The following is a 16,460-nucleotide window of genomic DNA, read 5'->3' as shown; positions in this document are numbered from 1 at the left end:
TTTGCATATTCAGCAGCTCATTTGCAAAATGGCAGCCACTTGACATTCTGAAAGTGCAGTTTTTGAAATGCAAAACAGCTGTGCAGATGGGGTTTCCTGTGAAAGGAAGCCCCCTTTTGAATGCATCTTTCTTTGTAATTTTTTTCCCAGGAAGAAGGGTGCTTTCGAAAGCGGGGCTTCCTTCCGAAGGAACACTGTTCACATGGCTGTTTGGCACTTCAAAAACAGCACTTCCAAAATGGCAAGTAGCTGTCATACAAATAAGGTGCCAAATATGCATATCAGTGCCCCATTTGCATTTTTGATTGGTCATGGCCCCTGACCCAAAAAGGGTTCCCCGCTCCGGCTTCGGCAGTGTCACTCACAAAGGTTCCCCACTCCGGCTTCGGCTTGCTTGGGGAAGCCACTTAGGGACATTTGCTGCTGTGACTCACGTTTCCCAAAGAAAAACATTTAGCCTTGGTGTCATTTTATAACCAGCGGGCCTCTAGGTATCTTGAGTACGCAGTCACTGGTCAGTTCTACTGGCACTTTTTAAAGGGTTTGATGATCAACTATGCCACATTAGCAATGTGAACTCTCACCTCTAGAAGTTACTCCCATTACAAAGTAAGCATCAGATATCCACCAGACAACCTCAGGGGAAATGAAATGTTGTCGAGGCACAAAAGGTCATTTCCTCTGCCTAGATCAGTGTATTGCACCAAGTTCCACAGAAGAGGAGCACTGTGGATGCATGGAAAATACCACAAGCAATTCAATCGTTAGGAGAGCATGCTGGGAATAAGCTGGAAGTCACCGTCTAAAATTGATTTAGTAAACCAGCGATTTGACTTCAAATTAGAACTAGAAGAATAGAAGAAAGGACACAACTAATTAAAAAGCTTGAAATGAGCATGAGATTTACTATGAAGTATACTGATGCTTTAATCAATGATGTCTCACTTCACTTAAAACAAAGAATGCTCAGTGGGTAAGTATTTGTATTGTATGAAATAAAAGTAGAGGTTCCAAAGAGTTTTAGGAAGCCTTTTAAAAACTATGTCCTTGATGTAAAGCTGAATACTGAGCCGTAACCCTGTATATTTGTCAGTCTGTAAATAAAATCACCTTCGGAACATGGAATGATTTTGTATAAATCAAACAAACTTACAATGAATGATTTTAACTCGTACACATATAATTGTTATACTGTTTTAACTAGATGGGTATAAGGGAAGCAGTACAACCCACCCCGACTCTCTCGGCGGGGGTTGTTATGCCAGTATAAAGTTGCCAGCCCTAAACAGGAACATGAATATGCTCTACCAACGTAAGTGACATTTGTGGTAGCACAACCATGTCCCAGTAGATGTACTGGCATAACTATTTTGGTTTACAAACCTCCTAAATGAAATATTATACTCATACAAAAACGGTATGTGTAAACCAGGCCTTGGTGTCTATGTTCAGAGAAACACTGCTGAAGACATATGGATAGAATGCATTTCTTGATGGGGCGATGTCTTTTGTTCCTTGCACGGTACCACGTACAAAATGCAAATACATAGTGCCCCCTGCACCACGAATTACAAAATGCAATCCCATGTTCTCTCTGATACAGTCACAGAACTAAGAGAAGTATGCTTTAAAATCCCACTTTCTCTACTTTCACAAGACACAAAGTCGGAGGTTCTTTGTAGACACAGGAAAAAAAAATCTGTTTTCTCAGTGCATGTTAAAACTCAAGGTGTATTTAGAGGGGTTGTTCAGAGTCTGAGGAAAGGGAAACTAAGCAAGACTTCATGTAGTTTGGTCACTATCCACAACATCTACATGAAACCTCAGTTCCAAATTCTTTCTGAATCTACATCAGACAGTGAGTACACTGAGTTCAACAGCAATTACCTCATGGGTTCTGGCCACAAAAAGCGACATGTTATGATTACTAACAGATACTCTCAATGTAGATAATGATTTAATCTAAATTTTGAATACCAATAGTTTTACATATCTGACTATGTCATAACAATTCACAGTAATCTTGCCATCAGCAATGGAACGCTAATCTCTAGATGTTTATAGGGAATGCATTTAGCATGCAGGAGCTGAATTTTATTATCCTGCCATTCAAAGCTAAGGGCTGCCCAGACGTTTGTCCGCTTCAGTGACTGTTGCAAGATCAGATTTCTCTGGGCATGTATGTAACAGAGTGAAGTGCTGATGGCTGGGTATTAGTTTATTAGGTCTGAGCTCAAGATGGTGGTTTTACTCAAATGGGTTAGGGAACTATTCCACAAACGGCTTAAGAGAGCCAAAGAATGTATTGGGGAACAGGCCAGTAGAGAGCACACAAGAGTAACTGTCTAAGGGAAAACTTTTCGGATCTTTCCGGTCTTGATGGAAAGACCATAGAATCTAAAAGTTGCAAAGCAAGTTTAGTGTAATCTGTGGTCATAAAAACAGGGTGCTTAATTATTACATATACATATGCTGCATAACCATATATACACTTACCCCTACACAGTAATTCTAACAATTTTTGGACAGCTGTGTTTTATATACTGAGTCTGTTCTGGTGTGGCTATGATCTGAAGAAGTGGGTCTGTCCCACGAAAGCTCATCACCTAATAAATTATTCTGTTAGCTTTTAAAGTGCTACTGGACTGCTTTTTCGTTTTGGTAGAATACAGACTAACATGGCTCTCTCTCAGTCACTGATTAATAGATGCTCTTTATAAACAGATGATCATTAGTCCTGGTTCTATTTTCCTTCATTTACAGATGTTGCATCAATATTTTTTCCACCACTTGCAGAAAATAACTGCCATTGTTTAAAATGGATCTGCACCACAGTAACTTCTCTAGTCCTGTGCTACCTCCACGTTTCTAAAAGTCTCATGCTAACAGTCTAATGCTAAAGTCAGGTCTCTTCAGAAAAACTCTCTGTGAATCTCAAGTCTTCCTGAATCTAACACGTTGGTTTCCAACACACTTCCTTCAGTTTTCACACATACCAGGCACCCTAACACTCTTCGATCTTTTCAGTTGACCAAACCTATCTTCAGTTCTCTTCCTGAATACTAGGAGTCATTTCTGAGCCTGTCAGATCCTAACTCTCTCTAGTTGTAGGCTCCCATATAAACGATTTGGACATTTCCACACAGGAAGATACACCACCCAACAGCCACCTTGCTCTCCAGCGACCTGTGTTTAGTTACAGATGGCTCAGATGTTGAATGACCAATAAGTCACGCTTGCTAAATCTTCCATGCTGGCAGCTGCCTTGGCTTGCTTTGCCCTCATGAGTCAGGATACCAGTCTCAGTGGAGTAGCTGTGTTAGTCAGTATCTTTGCAAAACAAAGCAAGCAGTCCTGTAGCACCTTAGAGACTAAATTTTATTTACTAGTAATGAGCTTCTGTGGGTAAGACTCACTTCAGCCTTCAGACCTGCCTCAATCTTATCCTCTCATTCATGCCTCGAAGAATGCTGAACTCAGCCCTTCCGGTGAAAGTTTCCATACATTTGAAACATCCTGCAAATGTTTGCAGAGCTCAGAAGGGAGAACTGATCCAGCCATGGGCAAGGCGAGTCTAATAAAAGACACCAGCAGTCACCAACTTTCTCCCCTTCATGCCTATGGCAGCCACAGCATGCAAATAAACTCTGTGGCAATGCTCCACCACCACTTCCTTCTCCCCTTTGGCCCTATGTAGACACCCCCAACTGCATGAAGTTACAGGATCAAAGAGCAATTCCCCAGAGTGAACTGGATCCTGCTCAATGGTGCCCATTAACATTTTGCCACTAGCACCACCTTCTGGATCTAGGAAAAAATGGTTCCCTTCTTGTAACTGTTCAAGAGGTGTTGCTTATATCCATTCCCATGAGAGGTGCACACACTGTGTGCACGGTTGCCGGAAAGTTTTTCCCCTAGCAAACCCACTGGGCTGGCAGTGGAGGCCCCTGGAGTGGCACCTTCATGGCACTCAATATATGACTGCCGATACAGCGCCACCTCAGTTCCTTCTTGCCAGCTACACCGACAGAGAGGAAGGTGTGTGGGCCTGGACTGGACCCAAGCAACACCTCTCAAAGAAGAAGGTTACGAGAAGCTGAATAACCATTTTTTTCTTCCATCAAGTGATTGCTCGTATCAGTTCCAGTCAGGTGCCTACCAAACCCTACCATGGAGTTGAGCTCAGTGTTGTGCAACCACAGACTGGAGCACTGCTCTGCCGAAGGCTACGCTGTCTCTGGTGCGTTGAGTAATGGCACAGGAAATGGCAGAAGTGTGCACCGATGACCACATGGCCACTGCAAATGGGTGGGGATCTGTTCCATGGGCTGGTATGCCATTTTCTGTACCTCCAAAAAGACAGATTAGGGCCAACTGCGTACCCCTCCGGGCTCCGCGTGGAGGAGGTCTGGGATGGCCTGCACCCAGGTGTGCCAACTGGGCACCGGAGAGCGGGGGGAGGAGCAAGAGAAACAGGGGGACAACTGCCCCAGAGCCCAGTGACTCAAAAGGGTCCAGGGCTCCCAGCAGCTGCTACTATATCAGCTAGAGCCGAAGGCCCTTTAAATGCTGCCTCAACCTTGGGTGCTGTTCTCCAGGCATTGCTAAGGGCTCCCTGGGGCGATGAGAAGGAGCGGGGACAACACAGTCCAGGCAGCACTGAGGGCTGGCTGCCCCTCGCCCCACCCCTTCCGGAAGGACAGACCCAGGCCCCCTCCACCGTGCCCAGGGTCCCAGCATTCTGTTGTCCCCCTGCTTGCACCTGCTGTTCCCACCTTGCTCCCTAGAGTGAAAGGCCTACATGAGCCATGCCTGGAGCAGACTGAGCTCTCAAAAGGAACTGAGGCAGCACCAGGTCGGCAGCATCACATTGAGCACCGTGAAGGCGCCGCTCCAGGGGGCTCTCCAGCTGACTCAGTGGGTGCGGCTAGGGGAAAAATCTTTCCTGCAACCAGGATTGTGGCACACGTACACCTTACTGGAACGGATACAAGCAACATCTCTGGAAGAACTCCACTACCCCTGAAGCCCTGCCTCTACCAGCTCAGCTATTTGCTGTTAGTTTTGCTGGAGCCAAGCCATTAATCCTGACTCTCCTCCATCTCCTCATCTGCAATGCTCAGCTCTCCTCCAGCCCACGCACAATGCTTCTAAAAGCCAAGCTAATCACCACACAGATCTGCACACCAGCCCCTTCTTTTCCATCACTGACTCCTCCAAGCATCTCTGCCTACCTCAGCAGGCTTAGTTAGCGACTTTTTTTCCTACCTCATGCTCTCCCCCCGACAACCCTTCATCTCTACCCATGCCTTTTAATTTGGGTTCTTCTTTCCTCACTCAGGTTGGTCTCTGAGCACCAGAAGCAAAATGCAGAACGTTACTTCAATGACACTTTAACATTCTGCCAAGTGGCCGTACGGTGCCCTCTCGCCAGAGCTCAGCATTTCCTTTACCTTGTTTTCCACCAGTGAGATGAGGATCTGCTCCATGATGTTACTGGTTGCTGGGACGGAGCTCTGGATGTGGCCTATCACTATACCGATAGCAACCCGTGACAACTCATAGCTGAGGTGGGTGTTCCGGCGCACCAGCTCGATCAGTTCCGCACCTATTGTCTTCGGCACAGACACGGCCTGACTGCTGGATTCTGGGGCCAACAGCTCCAAAGCAGCTGCCTTCTTCTCATCAAGGCAAAGAGAGCTGAAAGCTTCTAAGCCTCCTGATGGATCTGGAGAAGTCTTCTTGACTGGCTGATTCTTCTCCCCATCCACAGAGGCAGACCTCTGACTCATCGTTTCAATGGGAGGTCCTGGAGCAGCCCTCTTGGTCTGGGGAGATTTGGTTGCACCACTCTTTGCCGAAGTCCCATGCTTCAGGTGGGTCGAAGGGCTAATATTCAAGCTGCGTGATACTGTGGTGTGGGCGCTCCTGCTGGGGACAGGGGGAGGGGTGTTGGCCGGGCTGGAAGTGGCCGTTGGGAGACCTATTTCTGACGCAGTGGAACCCGTGTACAAGGTATCCAGGGAAGCTGTACTTATAGATGAGGCACTGGAGGCAGACCCAGAAGTGATTTCAGCAGCATCTGATAAGGAACAATTAAAAGGCTTTAGCAACAGCATCAAAGAAAAAGGGGAAAACAAAGTGGCACAGTCAAGTCCGTGAAGCAGCTCATTTTGCATGCCACCGAAGCAGTTCAACTCCTCTTCCTGGCTCACTTATCTCAAAGCAAAATTGTATTAGGTCTCCCTTGAGCATTCGAGTAACATAACCTTCTCGGGAAGAGGAAGAGAGCTGCTCTGTAGTGATGAATTCTCTTCAGAAGGCTCTCTATCTTAAGGACAAACGTAACTAGGAGAAAATCTTTTCCCTCTGGGTTAGGCAATAACTTTTTCTGCTCCCCCAAACATATGACACAAAGCCAGTACTTTTGACTGATGGATCTGAAAGTTTCTAAGAACATAAGATTACTCATTGCAGCAAGCCTCTCCCCTCTGTAAAGACCCCTCCCTGCAGCAATGAACGTATGGTCTGCTTGGCGTCAACAGCAAGAAAAAAAAAGCATTTGGCTGACGGGCATCTGTAGCTCAGTCTCCACACTCTAGGTAACAGGATTAAAAACCTGTTAGCTCATATGGCCCCGTCCCAGCCAGTCCACGAGTATATTTCTGAGTGTTTTCTCTTGTATCGTTTTGACTAGCTCTAGTGACGACATTATATCACTTCTCCAGAGAAATTAGTCCATTATCCAATCACCCTTCCTGCTAGGGTGTTTTCCCTAACACTTAGCCTAAATTTTCCATTACTCAATTACTCATTTACTTTGCCCCATAACTTGTAAAAATGGGGCTGTAGATACTTTTATCTCACACTCAACCTCTATAGCTTGGCCAGAAAAACAGTTACTTGACAAAAAGCAGCTCCGGCTAGCTCCCCTTAGTGTACCCTGGATGAAGCTGTTTTAGATCTGTATGAGAGTGAAAGTACTGCCTTAGGCACACCTTTGATTTCCAGGTGACTGTATTCTGACATTGCATGCTGCATGAATGGTCACCCCAGTCACTCACTGCTCCCTACTGACTCCTGCTTATCCACAGACACTAGTCATCCCCTTAGGCAACAAACATCCTCCCAAAATGGACAAGGTAGAGAATCTCTCCAATCACTGCTGGAAGTGCATTGTTTTTGTGGGCCGTGGGTGATGTTTTGGTAATCTCACACTCTGATACCCAAGTCAAAAACCAGAATAGGAGTTACATATCCTGGACAAAGAAGCATCTCAATAAGGCTTCCACACCTGTAAACAAAGAACAGTGGGATTGTCTACTCCAACAGCTCAGGTCAAAGTCATGTGGGAATGAATAAAAGCACAGATCTCCCAAGGAAATTTCCCCTATCCTTCATCTACTTTCTCCTCCTGAAGAGGACCATCCACGTAGTTCCAGCAGATGCAATGGAATCAAGGGAACAGATAATAGGTTCGAGAGAATCTTCAGTCTGAAGGGCAGAACCTTTCACTACTGCAGTGTGGAATGGCGAATGGCTCCATACCACGAAGCAGGTTGCCCCCTGCTCCAGATTTTGATGACCTGCACAGAATGGGACAGATCTGTCCTGCTGCCTGCAAGCTCATCTCACAGGACTTTAACGAATCCTGAACTGAATTTGGGGAAAGTTACCCATTACGACAACAAAGCACTGGGGCAATACACAACTACCACAACAAAATAATAGTCACAAATACCTTCAGGGGTCTAACGCTTAAATGATGCAAATTATTATTTTTCACTTAGTATTGGCCCAGTAGCACTTCACATCAGTACTGCAAGTTCTCAGCACCAACACAGTTATTGTACTGGCTGCACATGCATAGCTGATCTTCCCGGTGTATGACTTAAAGACACCATGCTCCCGTCTTTTATGGAGGGAAGCCACCAACTCTGCAAAGGTCTGGCTATTACATGAACAAAGGCCATGGACAGACAGCAAAAAGCTTCTACCCAATGAAGTCTTTTGTCAATGCGTTAACAGTGAGTGCCCCCTGGTGATCTAATGGCATTATCGCATCCAGATGGGGAAAAAAAAGCAAAAGCTGTCTTGTTTAAAGATCCCTCTGACACTCCTGGGAGAATAATCAATTCAAGGGCCCCAAAACACTGGTTACAGGCTTGTCAGACAAGCAACACAACTGAACAGAACAAATATTCTAAAGCTTCTTCTGCAAATACTCCCTTTTCCTAAAAGTAATCAGCTAAGGAAGTCCAGAGACCACCATGCTCAGCATCCAGCGCATCCTGAGTTGGTGAGTCAAGTTGCCACAGGTGCAAGTCAGCCAAAAATCATGTCTGAAGACCAGAAATGGACATAAGAAAAACACTACTTCCTAACACTGGAGCTTTCAGATTCAGATTGTGATTGAAACTTCAGCCCAACATCACCTGAACAAAAATCCAAGAGCTGATTTTCTGAAGTACAGACCAAACCAGCCAGAGTTGGTGCCACCATTACACATCATCTAATTCTTTAGTTCAGTGTTGTCCGCTTCTTGCCCAACATACATACATATAAATGCAAAACTTTTCCTTACTTCTAACATGTGTTTCCGTCTGCACATTCTTGCGTTTCTCGGGTGGTGGGGGCACGACCGGAGCAGCACGTCGCGGCTGTGGCGGAATCTAAAAGGGAAGATTTTAGAGCAATCAAAGGTTGATGACAATCAAGAGACACTCCCTATTATAAACCCTTTGTGCTAGTGTGATAATTTGTCCTTACGTCTCTCTGATCATTCCATAAAGATATTAATAGGCAGCTTCCTGCTCAAACAAAAGCAGGAACTCTGAAACCCTGCTTTACTCCCTCCCCTTGACAGGAAAAGCAGCCCTTGGTTAATTGCTATGTTCAGGAGCACACGCTATTTGTGTCACACAGACCTGTCAAGCATTTACACTTTTCTTATTCCAGATGCAATCCCACATGTTCACCACGACTTTACGGTGACTGTAACAGCCCCACAGAGGTGCATATTTAAACATGTTTTTTGAGAGATCCATTACATCAGCTACAAATACAGCCTTGCAGAAAGACAAAGTTAAGGACTGGAGATACCTAAATTCCTTCCTAATTCAAACTTCCATAGCCACTACTTATATAGAGAGCAAGATGCTAGAGCCACAGTTGCTGTGTATTGCATTTTGGAGTGGGTCCCATATGAAGAGAGATTAAAAAGAGACTAGGACTTTCCATCTCAGAAAAGAGGAGACTAAGCAGGGATATGATAGAGGTATGTAAAATTATGAGCAGTGCGGACAAAGCGAACTAGGAAAATTTACTTGTTCCCGTAATATAAGAACTAGGGGACACCAAATTAAATTAATGGGCAGCAGGTTTAAAACAAATAAAAGCAACTTCTTCACACAGCGCACAGTCAACCTGGGGAACTCCTTGCCAGAGGAGGCTGTGAAGGCTAGCTAGACAAATTCATGGACATTAGGTCCATGAATGGCTATTAGCCAGGATGGGAAGGAATGGCGTCCCTAGCCTCTGTTTGTCAGAAGCTGGAGATGGATGGCAGGAGAGAGATCGTTACCTGGTCAGTTCACTTCCTCTGAGGCACTTGGCCTTGGCCACTATCATCAGACAGGATGCTGGGCTGGACGGATCTTTGGTCTGACCCAGTATGGCCATTCTTGTGCTCTTGTGCCAGATGTTCCTTACTGGGAGAAGCTTCCAGGAACTCCCAACAGCTGGTGCACCCCACACAATGCTCTCCTCCTGGCAATGGCCACAGGTGAATGCCCGAAGAGCAGTATTCTTTGTAAGCTGAGCACTTAGATGGCTGGCCAGGAGATTCTGGTGTCACCCAGCTGATTAGCAGAGCTCCAACAGCCATCCACAGCCAGCAGCACGAGTTTCTACTGGTGGTGCACAAAACCAAATTTATTCTGACCATGGATGGAAAAAAATAATGGAAACGCTGCCCAGGACTCTAAATTTGAATTTTTCTTGTGGATACCAGGATCTCACTACAATGATCCGTACCTTTGTCGGTTAGCATTTGCAGAACTGCAGTTTGTTCTATGTACAGCTATGACCCAAGGCTGCTGGAAAACCACCATCAGTATTGAAAATGACAGCCAGCTTATGTGGTATTTCCCTCAAGGAAGGACACTGCATCAGAACTCAGTGATCTGTACAGGTTGACAGCTGCTCTCCATGTGGAGGCTAAAGGTGGGATTTTAGAGCTACAAAGACACACTATTAGGTGGCTGAGAGTTGCTTCTAGCTCCACGGGCTCTTGCAGCTGCTGCTCTCAGAAGAAGTGCTCACACTAGAATTCATGGCTCAGGTGGGAGGGACTGGTGGCCAGGAGTCTCACTCAGGTGCACTAGCTTGGCTGCAGGGAGCCCTGATGTGGTGACACAGCGATCATACAACAATACTAATTTTTTCCAGACTTCCTCTCTAATGGTATTGGGAGGAGAGGTGCTTATCTTGATGGACAGAGGAGCAGCTTGTCTTTTCCGACACATTCAACTTCGCCATGGTCTTAGATCGCCTGTAAAGTGCACGCAGTATTACCAACAGAGTTCAGAGTCGTGAACCAGGCTCTCCAAAATAAAGAGATTTTAAGAGAGGTGTTTTAGGTTTTTTATTCAGCAATTTTATGAGCTACCTGGGGACACGTTGCAAGACTTCTAATGTAATTGTGCAAGTTGGCAACACAGCCCTGAATTAGGCTTGTCAGAAATCTGAATGAATAAGAAACCTAAATAAGAAACAAAGCATTAAACAGGACAACAGTGGCATAAGGCTAACCACAGCCTGGCCCCACCACCCATCTGCTGCACATTCCCAGCAACATTAGAACACAAAAACAGGTTTCAGAGATTGCTCTGCTTGGAAAGTCTCATAGAGCCACCGTTCTTAAAGAGACTGCTTCCCCCCATAGATTGCTGCAGTGCACTCAGACGGGCTGGCCTGCTTGCAGGTCTGAGCTGCCTGCTGAAAGATGTTTTCTTTCACCTGTGCTCTGCAAGCTGTGCTGGCATTGTCTTTTTTTTTCCGGGTTCAGTTAAAGGGGCAGCCTTACCCTCTAAAGAGTAAACCAACTGGGCTCTGGTTACTTCAGATGACCCCTCTGCTCGTACAATACGGCACATCTGAGATCCAAGAGAAGCACTCAAGCTTCCGCTGACGTGGAAAGTGGGGCTTGAGTTGGAGGCAGATTCACATCAGTGAAAGATTCTTGACTACGGAATCTGCTTTTCCCCTCCTCAGTTCTGGGTCTGGCTTTAAGATCTAGATTATGCTGCTGCTTGGCTGAAGGCTTGTTTCTCAGGGCTAAGAGAAGGCATGTTAGTTTTGGAGGATCAGGAACAGTATTTGTTCCAGGACATGGTGTCACAATTAGTACTGGTATAGGGACCACATAGGTACTCAGAGTCATGACAGACACTTCTAGATAACCTCCAGTTGGGAGCTGGGATGAACAAGGAAGAGTTTCCTACCCCATCTATACCACCCATCTTTAAAAAACAAAAACAAACAAAACCCAAAAAAAAAAAAACTTTTAGGACAGTTCAGATCAATCAATGCAACAAATTGCTCACAATAAGCACCTCAGGGCACTAAATCAACATCAGTGTCTGAAGTGAACTCCCAGACTTGGCTCTTCATTTACCACCAGCCTATTCTTTCCTGTAGTTTTCAAGTCAGAACCCTAATTGGGATTCAAATGCAGATGTGGCTGGAATCCAGCATCACACCTACTTGCCTTTTAAAAATTATTAGTCTTTGGCCCAAGAGACAACGCAGCTGTGAGAGGCACAATTAGAACAGAGGCTGTCTCTATAAAATGCTGGCAGAAGGCCCTCCTAGACTCTGTAAGTGCAGTTGTATAAAGGTCAGCACCGTCTTTATGGCTAGGAAGCTGCATAGATCAGCACAATCACACATACATAAGCAGCAGGTTTTAGTAGCCTGCATCAGTTAGTTTATAAGACCAGCACGACACAATTTGGGGGCAGATAGGGAAAAGGGTCATTCGAGGTCTCTGCTCTGCCCCCAACGACCCTATCAAACCTGTCAGATACTTGATCCCAACTATTATAAAAGCAGCGTTTGTACAGCAAGGTGCCATGGAACATAACATGGAGCTCTGGAAACCTTTCCTGCCAAGAGGAGACAAGATAAAACCACTGAATCTAACCATTTCTTTCAGGTTCTTTAAAAATAAGCCTTGAGTCCTTCCAGTTTTGAAGGAAATGTGATCTACACATGGCCTTCTTCCAGAGTGTACTGAGAGCACACCCAGCACCTCTTCTGTTTGGCAAAGCTGTGAACAACAGCAAGGGTGCTGGGCATTCTCTGTCTGCACACTCCAGAAGACGGCCCTGCCATGATCACATCTCAAAGGCTTCCCCTCACAACTGTGATCCTGCTGATTGGTAGCAAAGCAGCACAGGTACAATTCCAAATAAGGAGCGTCTGGAAGAGGGACAGAACAACAGATACTTCCTTTCTCACTCCTGTCCACACTGGACACCAAGCAAGGGTGGAAAAAGTACCCAAAAAGTCACCTGAGTAAAAGTGCAGCTGTTTTCACTTCTGGATACTTGAGTAGAATCTAGATGTGACGTGTGGGTGTGTGCTTGCGAGTACTTTTACTCAAGTAGTTTCCCAGAGGGACACCAGAATGTATACTTAAGTACATTCCTCCCAAAGCAGATGTACTTTTACTCAAGTAACTTTTGGGGGTACATTCTCCACCTCTGGCACCAAGCAGCTCAGGGGCTTAGAACAGGCTGTGGCTATTGGTGAAGCCCCTTTCCCTTCCAGCAGCCAGCAAGATAAGGCTGAGCAAGAATTGATCTAATACCTGGCATGTAGAGATGCGAACAAAAAAAGCTTCCAGGCAGACCCCTGAAAGAATCTCAGCAGGATACCTCTTCCCAGCAGTAGGGCTCAGAGGCAGGACTCCTCTGCAAGGGTGAGGGACTCCCAGAGCATTCAGTTCTCACCCTTTCTGCTTACAGACACATGCAGGATTCTCTCTGGACAAAGAGGGCAGGAGCGCTACAGGAACAAATCGGTGCTTCTGCCTGGGGAGGGCAGAGGACACTGCAGAATGACACTTTCATCCCACTAGGCTGGGTAATGAGAGCTTAGGATTGTTCCCAAACTCCGAAGCTGTCCTATTCTCAGCATGCTGAGCCAGCTCTTGTGCTCGTTTTTAAAACGAGCATAATTTATTCCTTTAGCAAATGTTTGCTGAGATGGTCACTACTGTATCTACTAAAGCCTTGAAGAGCAGGAACACAGTTTATACCCAGGAAAGTAATTTGCTGAGCATAAACAAAGAGCAGGCTTCATCGCTCAGCCAATTTAAGGCTTCAAGGCTTCTCTAATGTGTCCAGAAGTCAAAATTAAAAGGGCCAAAAACTTTGTGGAGAGAGAGTTCAAGGTGGCTTGATGGTAACTCGTGTCCTAGAACACTGACTTCAGCCAAACTCACTTCTGAAAAATCAGGAAATACAGAGTTGAAGTAAAGACCCACATAACCTTAACTCTGCCCACACCCAACTAGGATTAGCCCCTGGTAATAATCTGTATCCACTTTACTGTGTTGGGCATAGCTGTACTGAATGGCAGAGAAACAAACCAGAGAAGCTTGGAAGAGCAGTGACTGTGATATGAGGAGAACTGGGTCTGAGTCCCTCCCATGTGTGCTATCAAAGCACAGAGGTGCATGTGTACCTTGAGATTCCAGTCTACACTATTTCAATACAGAACTGTGCGGGCTGCTGGTATCAGGGCATTGAGGTCTTCTGCCCTGGGTACTGGCAGTAGTGAAGTGGGATATGAGAACAGACTGTGGAGTTAATGCGAGATTGGTTTAGATAGCATCCTGTGTACAAGTGTGAAAGGATTATAGAAGTGGTCCTTAAAATGTTAAGTGTAGTATTCTGTGCAGAGAGCAGGCTCGGTGTTTGAGAATAGGAATAATGCAGTTAGCACCTCTCCGCTATAGGAAAAGATAGTGGGAGTGCGTGTGTCAGGGCTTAAGTCAAAGGGGGCAGAGTTAAGGTTACTGGGACTTTACCTTAACTCCACATTTCCTGATTTTCAGAAGTCTGAGTTTTGCTTAACTTGACGTGCTAGAAGGGTACAAGCTATTGCCAGGCAACATGAACTCCGCATTAATAAACCCTTCTACCACTTAATTTCCTATTTTTAAATAGAAAGAGATGTGTTTAAGAGCCAGTAGTTGTTCTCAGCGATGTTCTCAGCTGACGTGCTGCTGTGACTAGGTAGGAACTGAAAGACCTAATTTTCTACAACGCTTTTCTTTATCACTAGACCAGAAGAAACTACATCAATAACTATGTTTTACAGATGGGAAACTGAGGCGCAGCAGGGATTTCTTGAGGGTCACCCAGCAAGCCAGTGGTAGAGTTAGGAACAGTCTCGTCCCAGTGGTTTCCCGACAAGGCTGCACAACTGCTCTGAGATTCCGTGCTCCTGCCCTCTCTTGTACACTTCGTTAGAGTGGAATGGGAACAACTGTCGTGATCTCAGATATTTGCAATGTACCGCTGCCAAGGCCAGGGAAACATCTCATCTTGTCTTTCCTTCCAAACCCTTCCCAGTGTTATTGCACAACGGGGACAGTAATTTTAAGGGGAAGGGGAAAGGGAAAGAGAGAAAGACTGTTGTGTGTGTCTCATTCTCTGCCCCACCACGCTCTGCAACACCTAGTCCCCTGTGCACTGTCCTGCTCCCCCCACCTTTACCAGCCTATAAAGCCATTAGCTGGCACTACAGAAGCCACTGACCTGTAAGAAGCTGCTCCTTGCAGCCTCCTGTCCTACTCTGCTGCTGCTTACGTACTTTGCAGGTGGCTTACAAGGGCTGCTGGAGAGCCACACACAGCCTTGGCTGTGTAATACAAGCTGAATACTGAGCTGGGGCCCCCACTCCCACTGTGAGGTGGGATTCCTGCCCCTGCATCAGCCAGGCTTCCCCAGCCTCATCTGAGGTGCATTCAGACTGTCCCCTCTCCCCCAATCAGGCCATACTCCTACCACACACTGAACAGTCCCCCGACTGCAGGCAGGATGGTGTGCAGCTTAATTATTCATTTTCTCAGGTTTTGGACAGGTGGTAAATCTGTGATACTTTCACTGGTCCCCACTCCAGCTCATGTGGAGATGGGGATTAAGGAATAGTCGAGGTAGTGCTCAGGTTTGATGACTAACACACACTCCGAGACACCCAGGTCCTGCAATGCAGAGATCACATGCCGCGAGAGACTAACTCCTTAAAAACCCTCACTGTATTCCATTACTTGGGCAACAAGGCATAGGACTCAGAGTCTGCTTCTGCAGTCAGGCAAGCTTTCTGACGCAAGCTTCCCTCACAGGCTGGTGACTGTCAAGCACTCTGCCGGGATAACCCTTAAGACACCAACCCACCCAGGTACAATGATCTGAGCCCTCGCTGGAGCTCCACCAGCAAAGAACATGTCAACCCTTAGAAAAGCTGTCTTTCCCCGCATGGGTTGCCTCTCACAAATACCTGGGTTAAATGGTCCCAAATCTGGATTACTCATGACACCCTATATTTCATTAGCCAAATTAATTTTAGCACACTTAGAACAGACATTTTAAACAGAAAGTCCGCCTTACCCTTAACTATAGCAGAGATGTAACTCCAGTAAAGTGTTCCAGATTCTTTCTCCTAAGTAGGAAGCGGCCGTCATATAACTCTCTTAGGCTGGTGAATTAACTGTCCAGCTATATTCTCCCTTCAGTTCAGTCGCTGAGATGCAAGGAGGCAGCATCACTGTTGAAATGTAAGCCACCACCAAGATCTTCCCAACCTTACAGTATGTGTCACAACAGGACTGAAGAAACCTAAAAGCACTTAAAAGTTGTCTCCCTGCCTCTCCAATGCCACAGTAAAGGATTTAAAATGCAACTTTTCCTCCCCAGGCACCTTCAGAAGCGGAGAGAAAGAAGTGACCTCACAGACAAGGTAGTGTGGGTTCTGCTCTTTTGGCCCCAGGTGGGAATAAGCTATTTCTGCTCTGTTTGGTATTTTCAGAACAGATCAGAAATATCCCGATCTGGGCCCCCTTTGTCAGTCAAACAATTTCTGTTCCTTGAGCTCTTCCCTGAAGCCAGAGGGGGTCATATAACAGATGATGGAGATTCAGCAGGAATTGGAGGTTTGTCCGACCACCTGGCTATCCTAAAACAGCAAAGCTGGTTTCTCCCTTTTCAGAGGGCTTCAGGACTGGGTTGGGTTGGCTGCCTACAGGACAGAGGAGTGGGCAGAGAAAGAAGGGATTTGTTACAGAGCCTGTACACCAGAGGCCAGCAACCCTTCTGAGGCAGAGTGCTGAAATTTGACCTTTTGAGCTTGATATGGTCCAAGTGCCAGTGATACTTTGTAAAGTCACT

At 46.0% G+C, this 16,460-nt stretch overlaps 1 protein-coding gene across 1 annotated transcript in view; it reads right to left on the bottom strand.

Moving 5' to 3' along the window:
- Positions 1 to 16,460, bottom strand: part of NCKIPSD (NCK interacting protein with SH3 domain) — a 92,805-nt gene that overhangs the window by 36,632 nt on the left and 39,713 nt on the right. Inside the window, exons 4-5 of the mRNA XM_075005143.1 lie at positions 8,585 to 8,672; positions 5,454 to 6,082 (exon numbers count right to left, since the gene is read on the bottom strand). Of these exons, the coding sequence (XP_074861244.1) occupies positions 5,454 to 6,082; positions 8,585 to 8,672 (717 nt within the window). The remainder of the gene's footprint in view (positions 1 to 5,453; positions 6,083 to 8,584; positions 8,673 to 16,460) is intronic.

The sequence above is a fragment of the Carettochelys insculpta genome, chromosome 11 (genome assembly GCF_033958435.1).
Source record: "Carettochelys insculpta isolate YL-2023 chromosome 11, ASM3395843v1, whole genome shotgun sequence".
In the NCBI taxonomy this organism is placed as follows: Eukaryota; Metazoa; Chordata; order Testudines; family Carettochelyidae; genus Carettochelys; species Carettochelys insculpta.
Note: the sequence above shows the minus strand (reverse complement) of the source record. Positions and strands in the feature narration are given on the sequence as shown.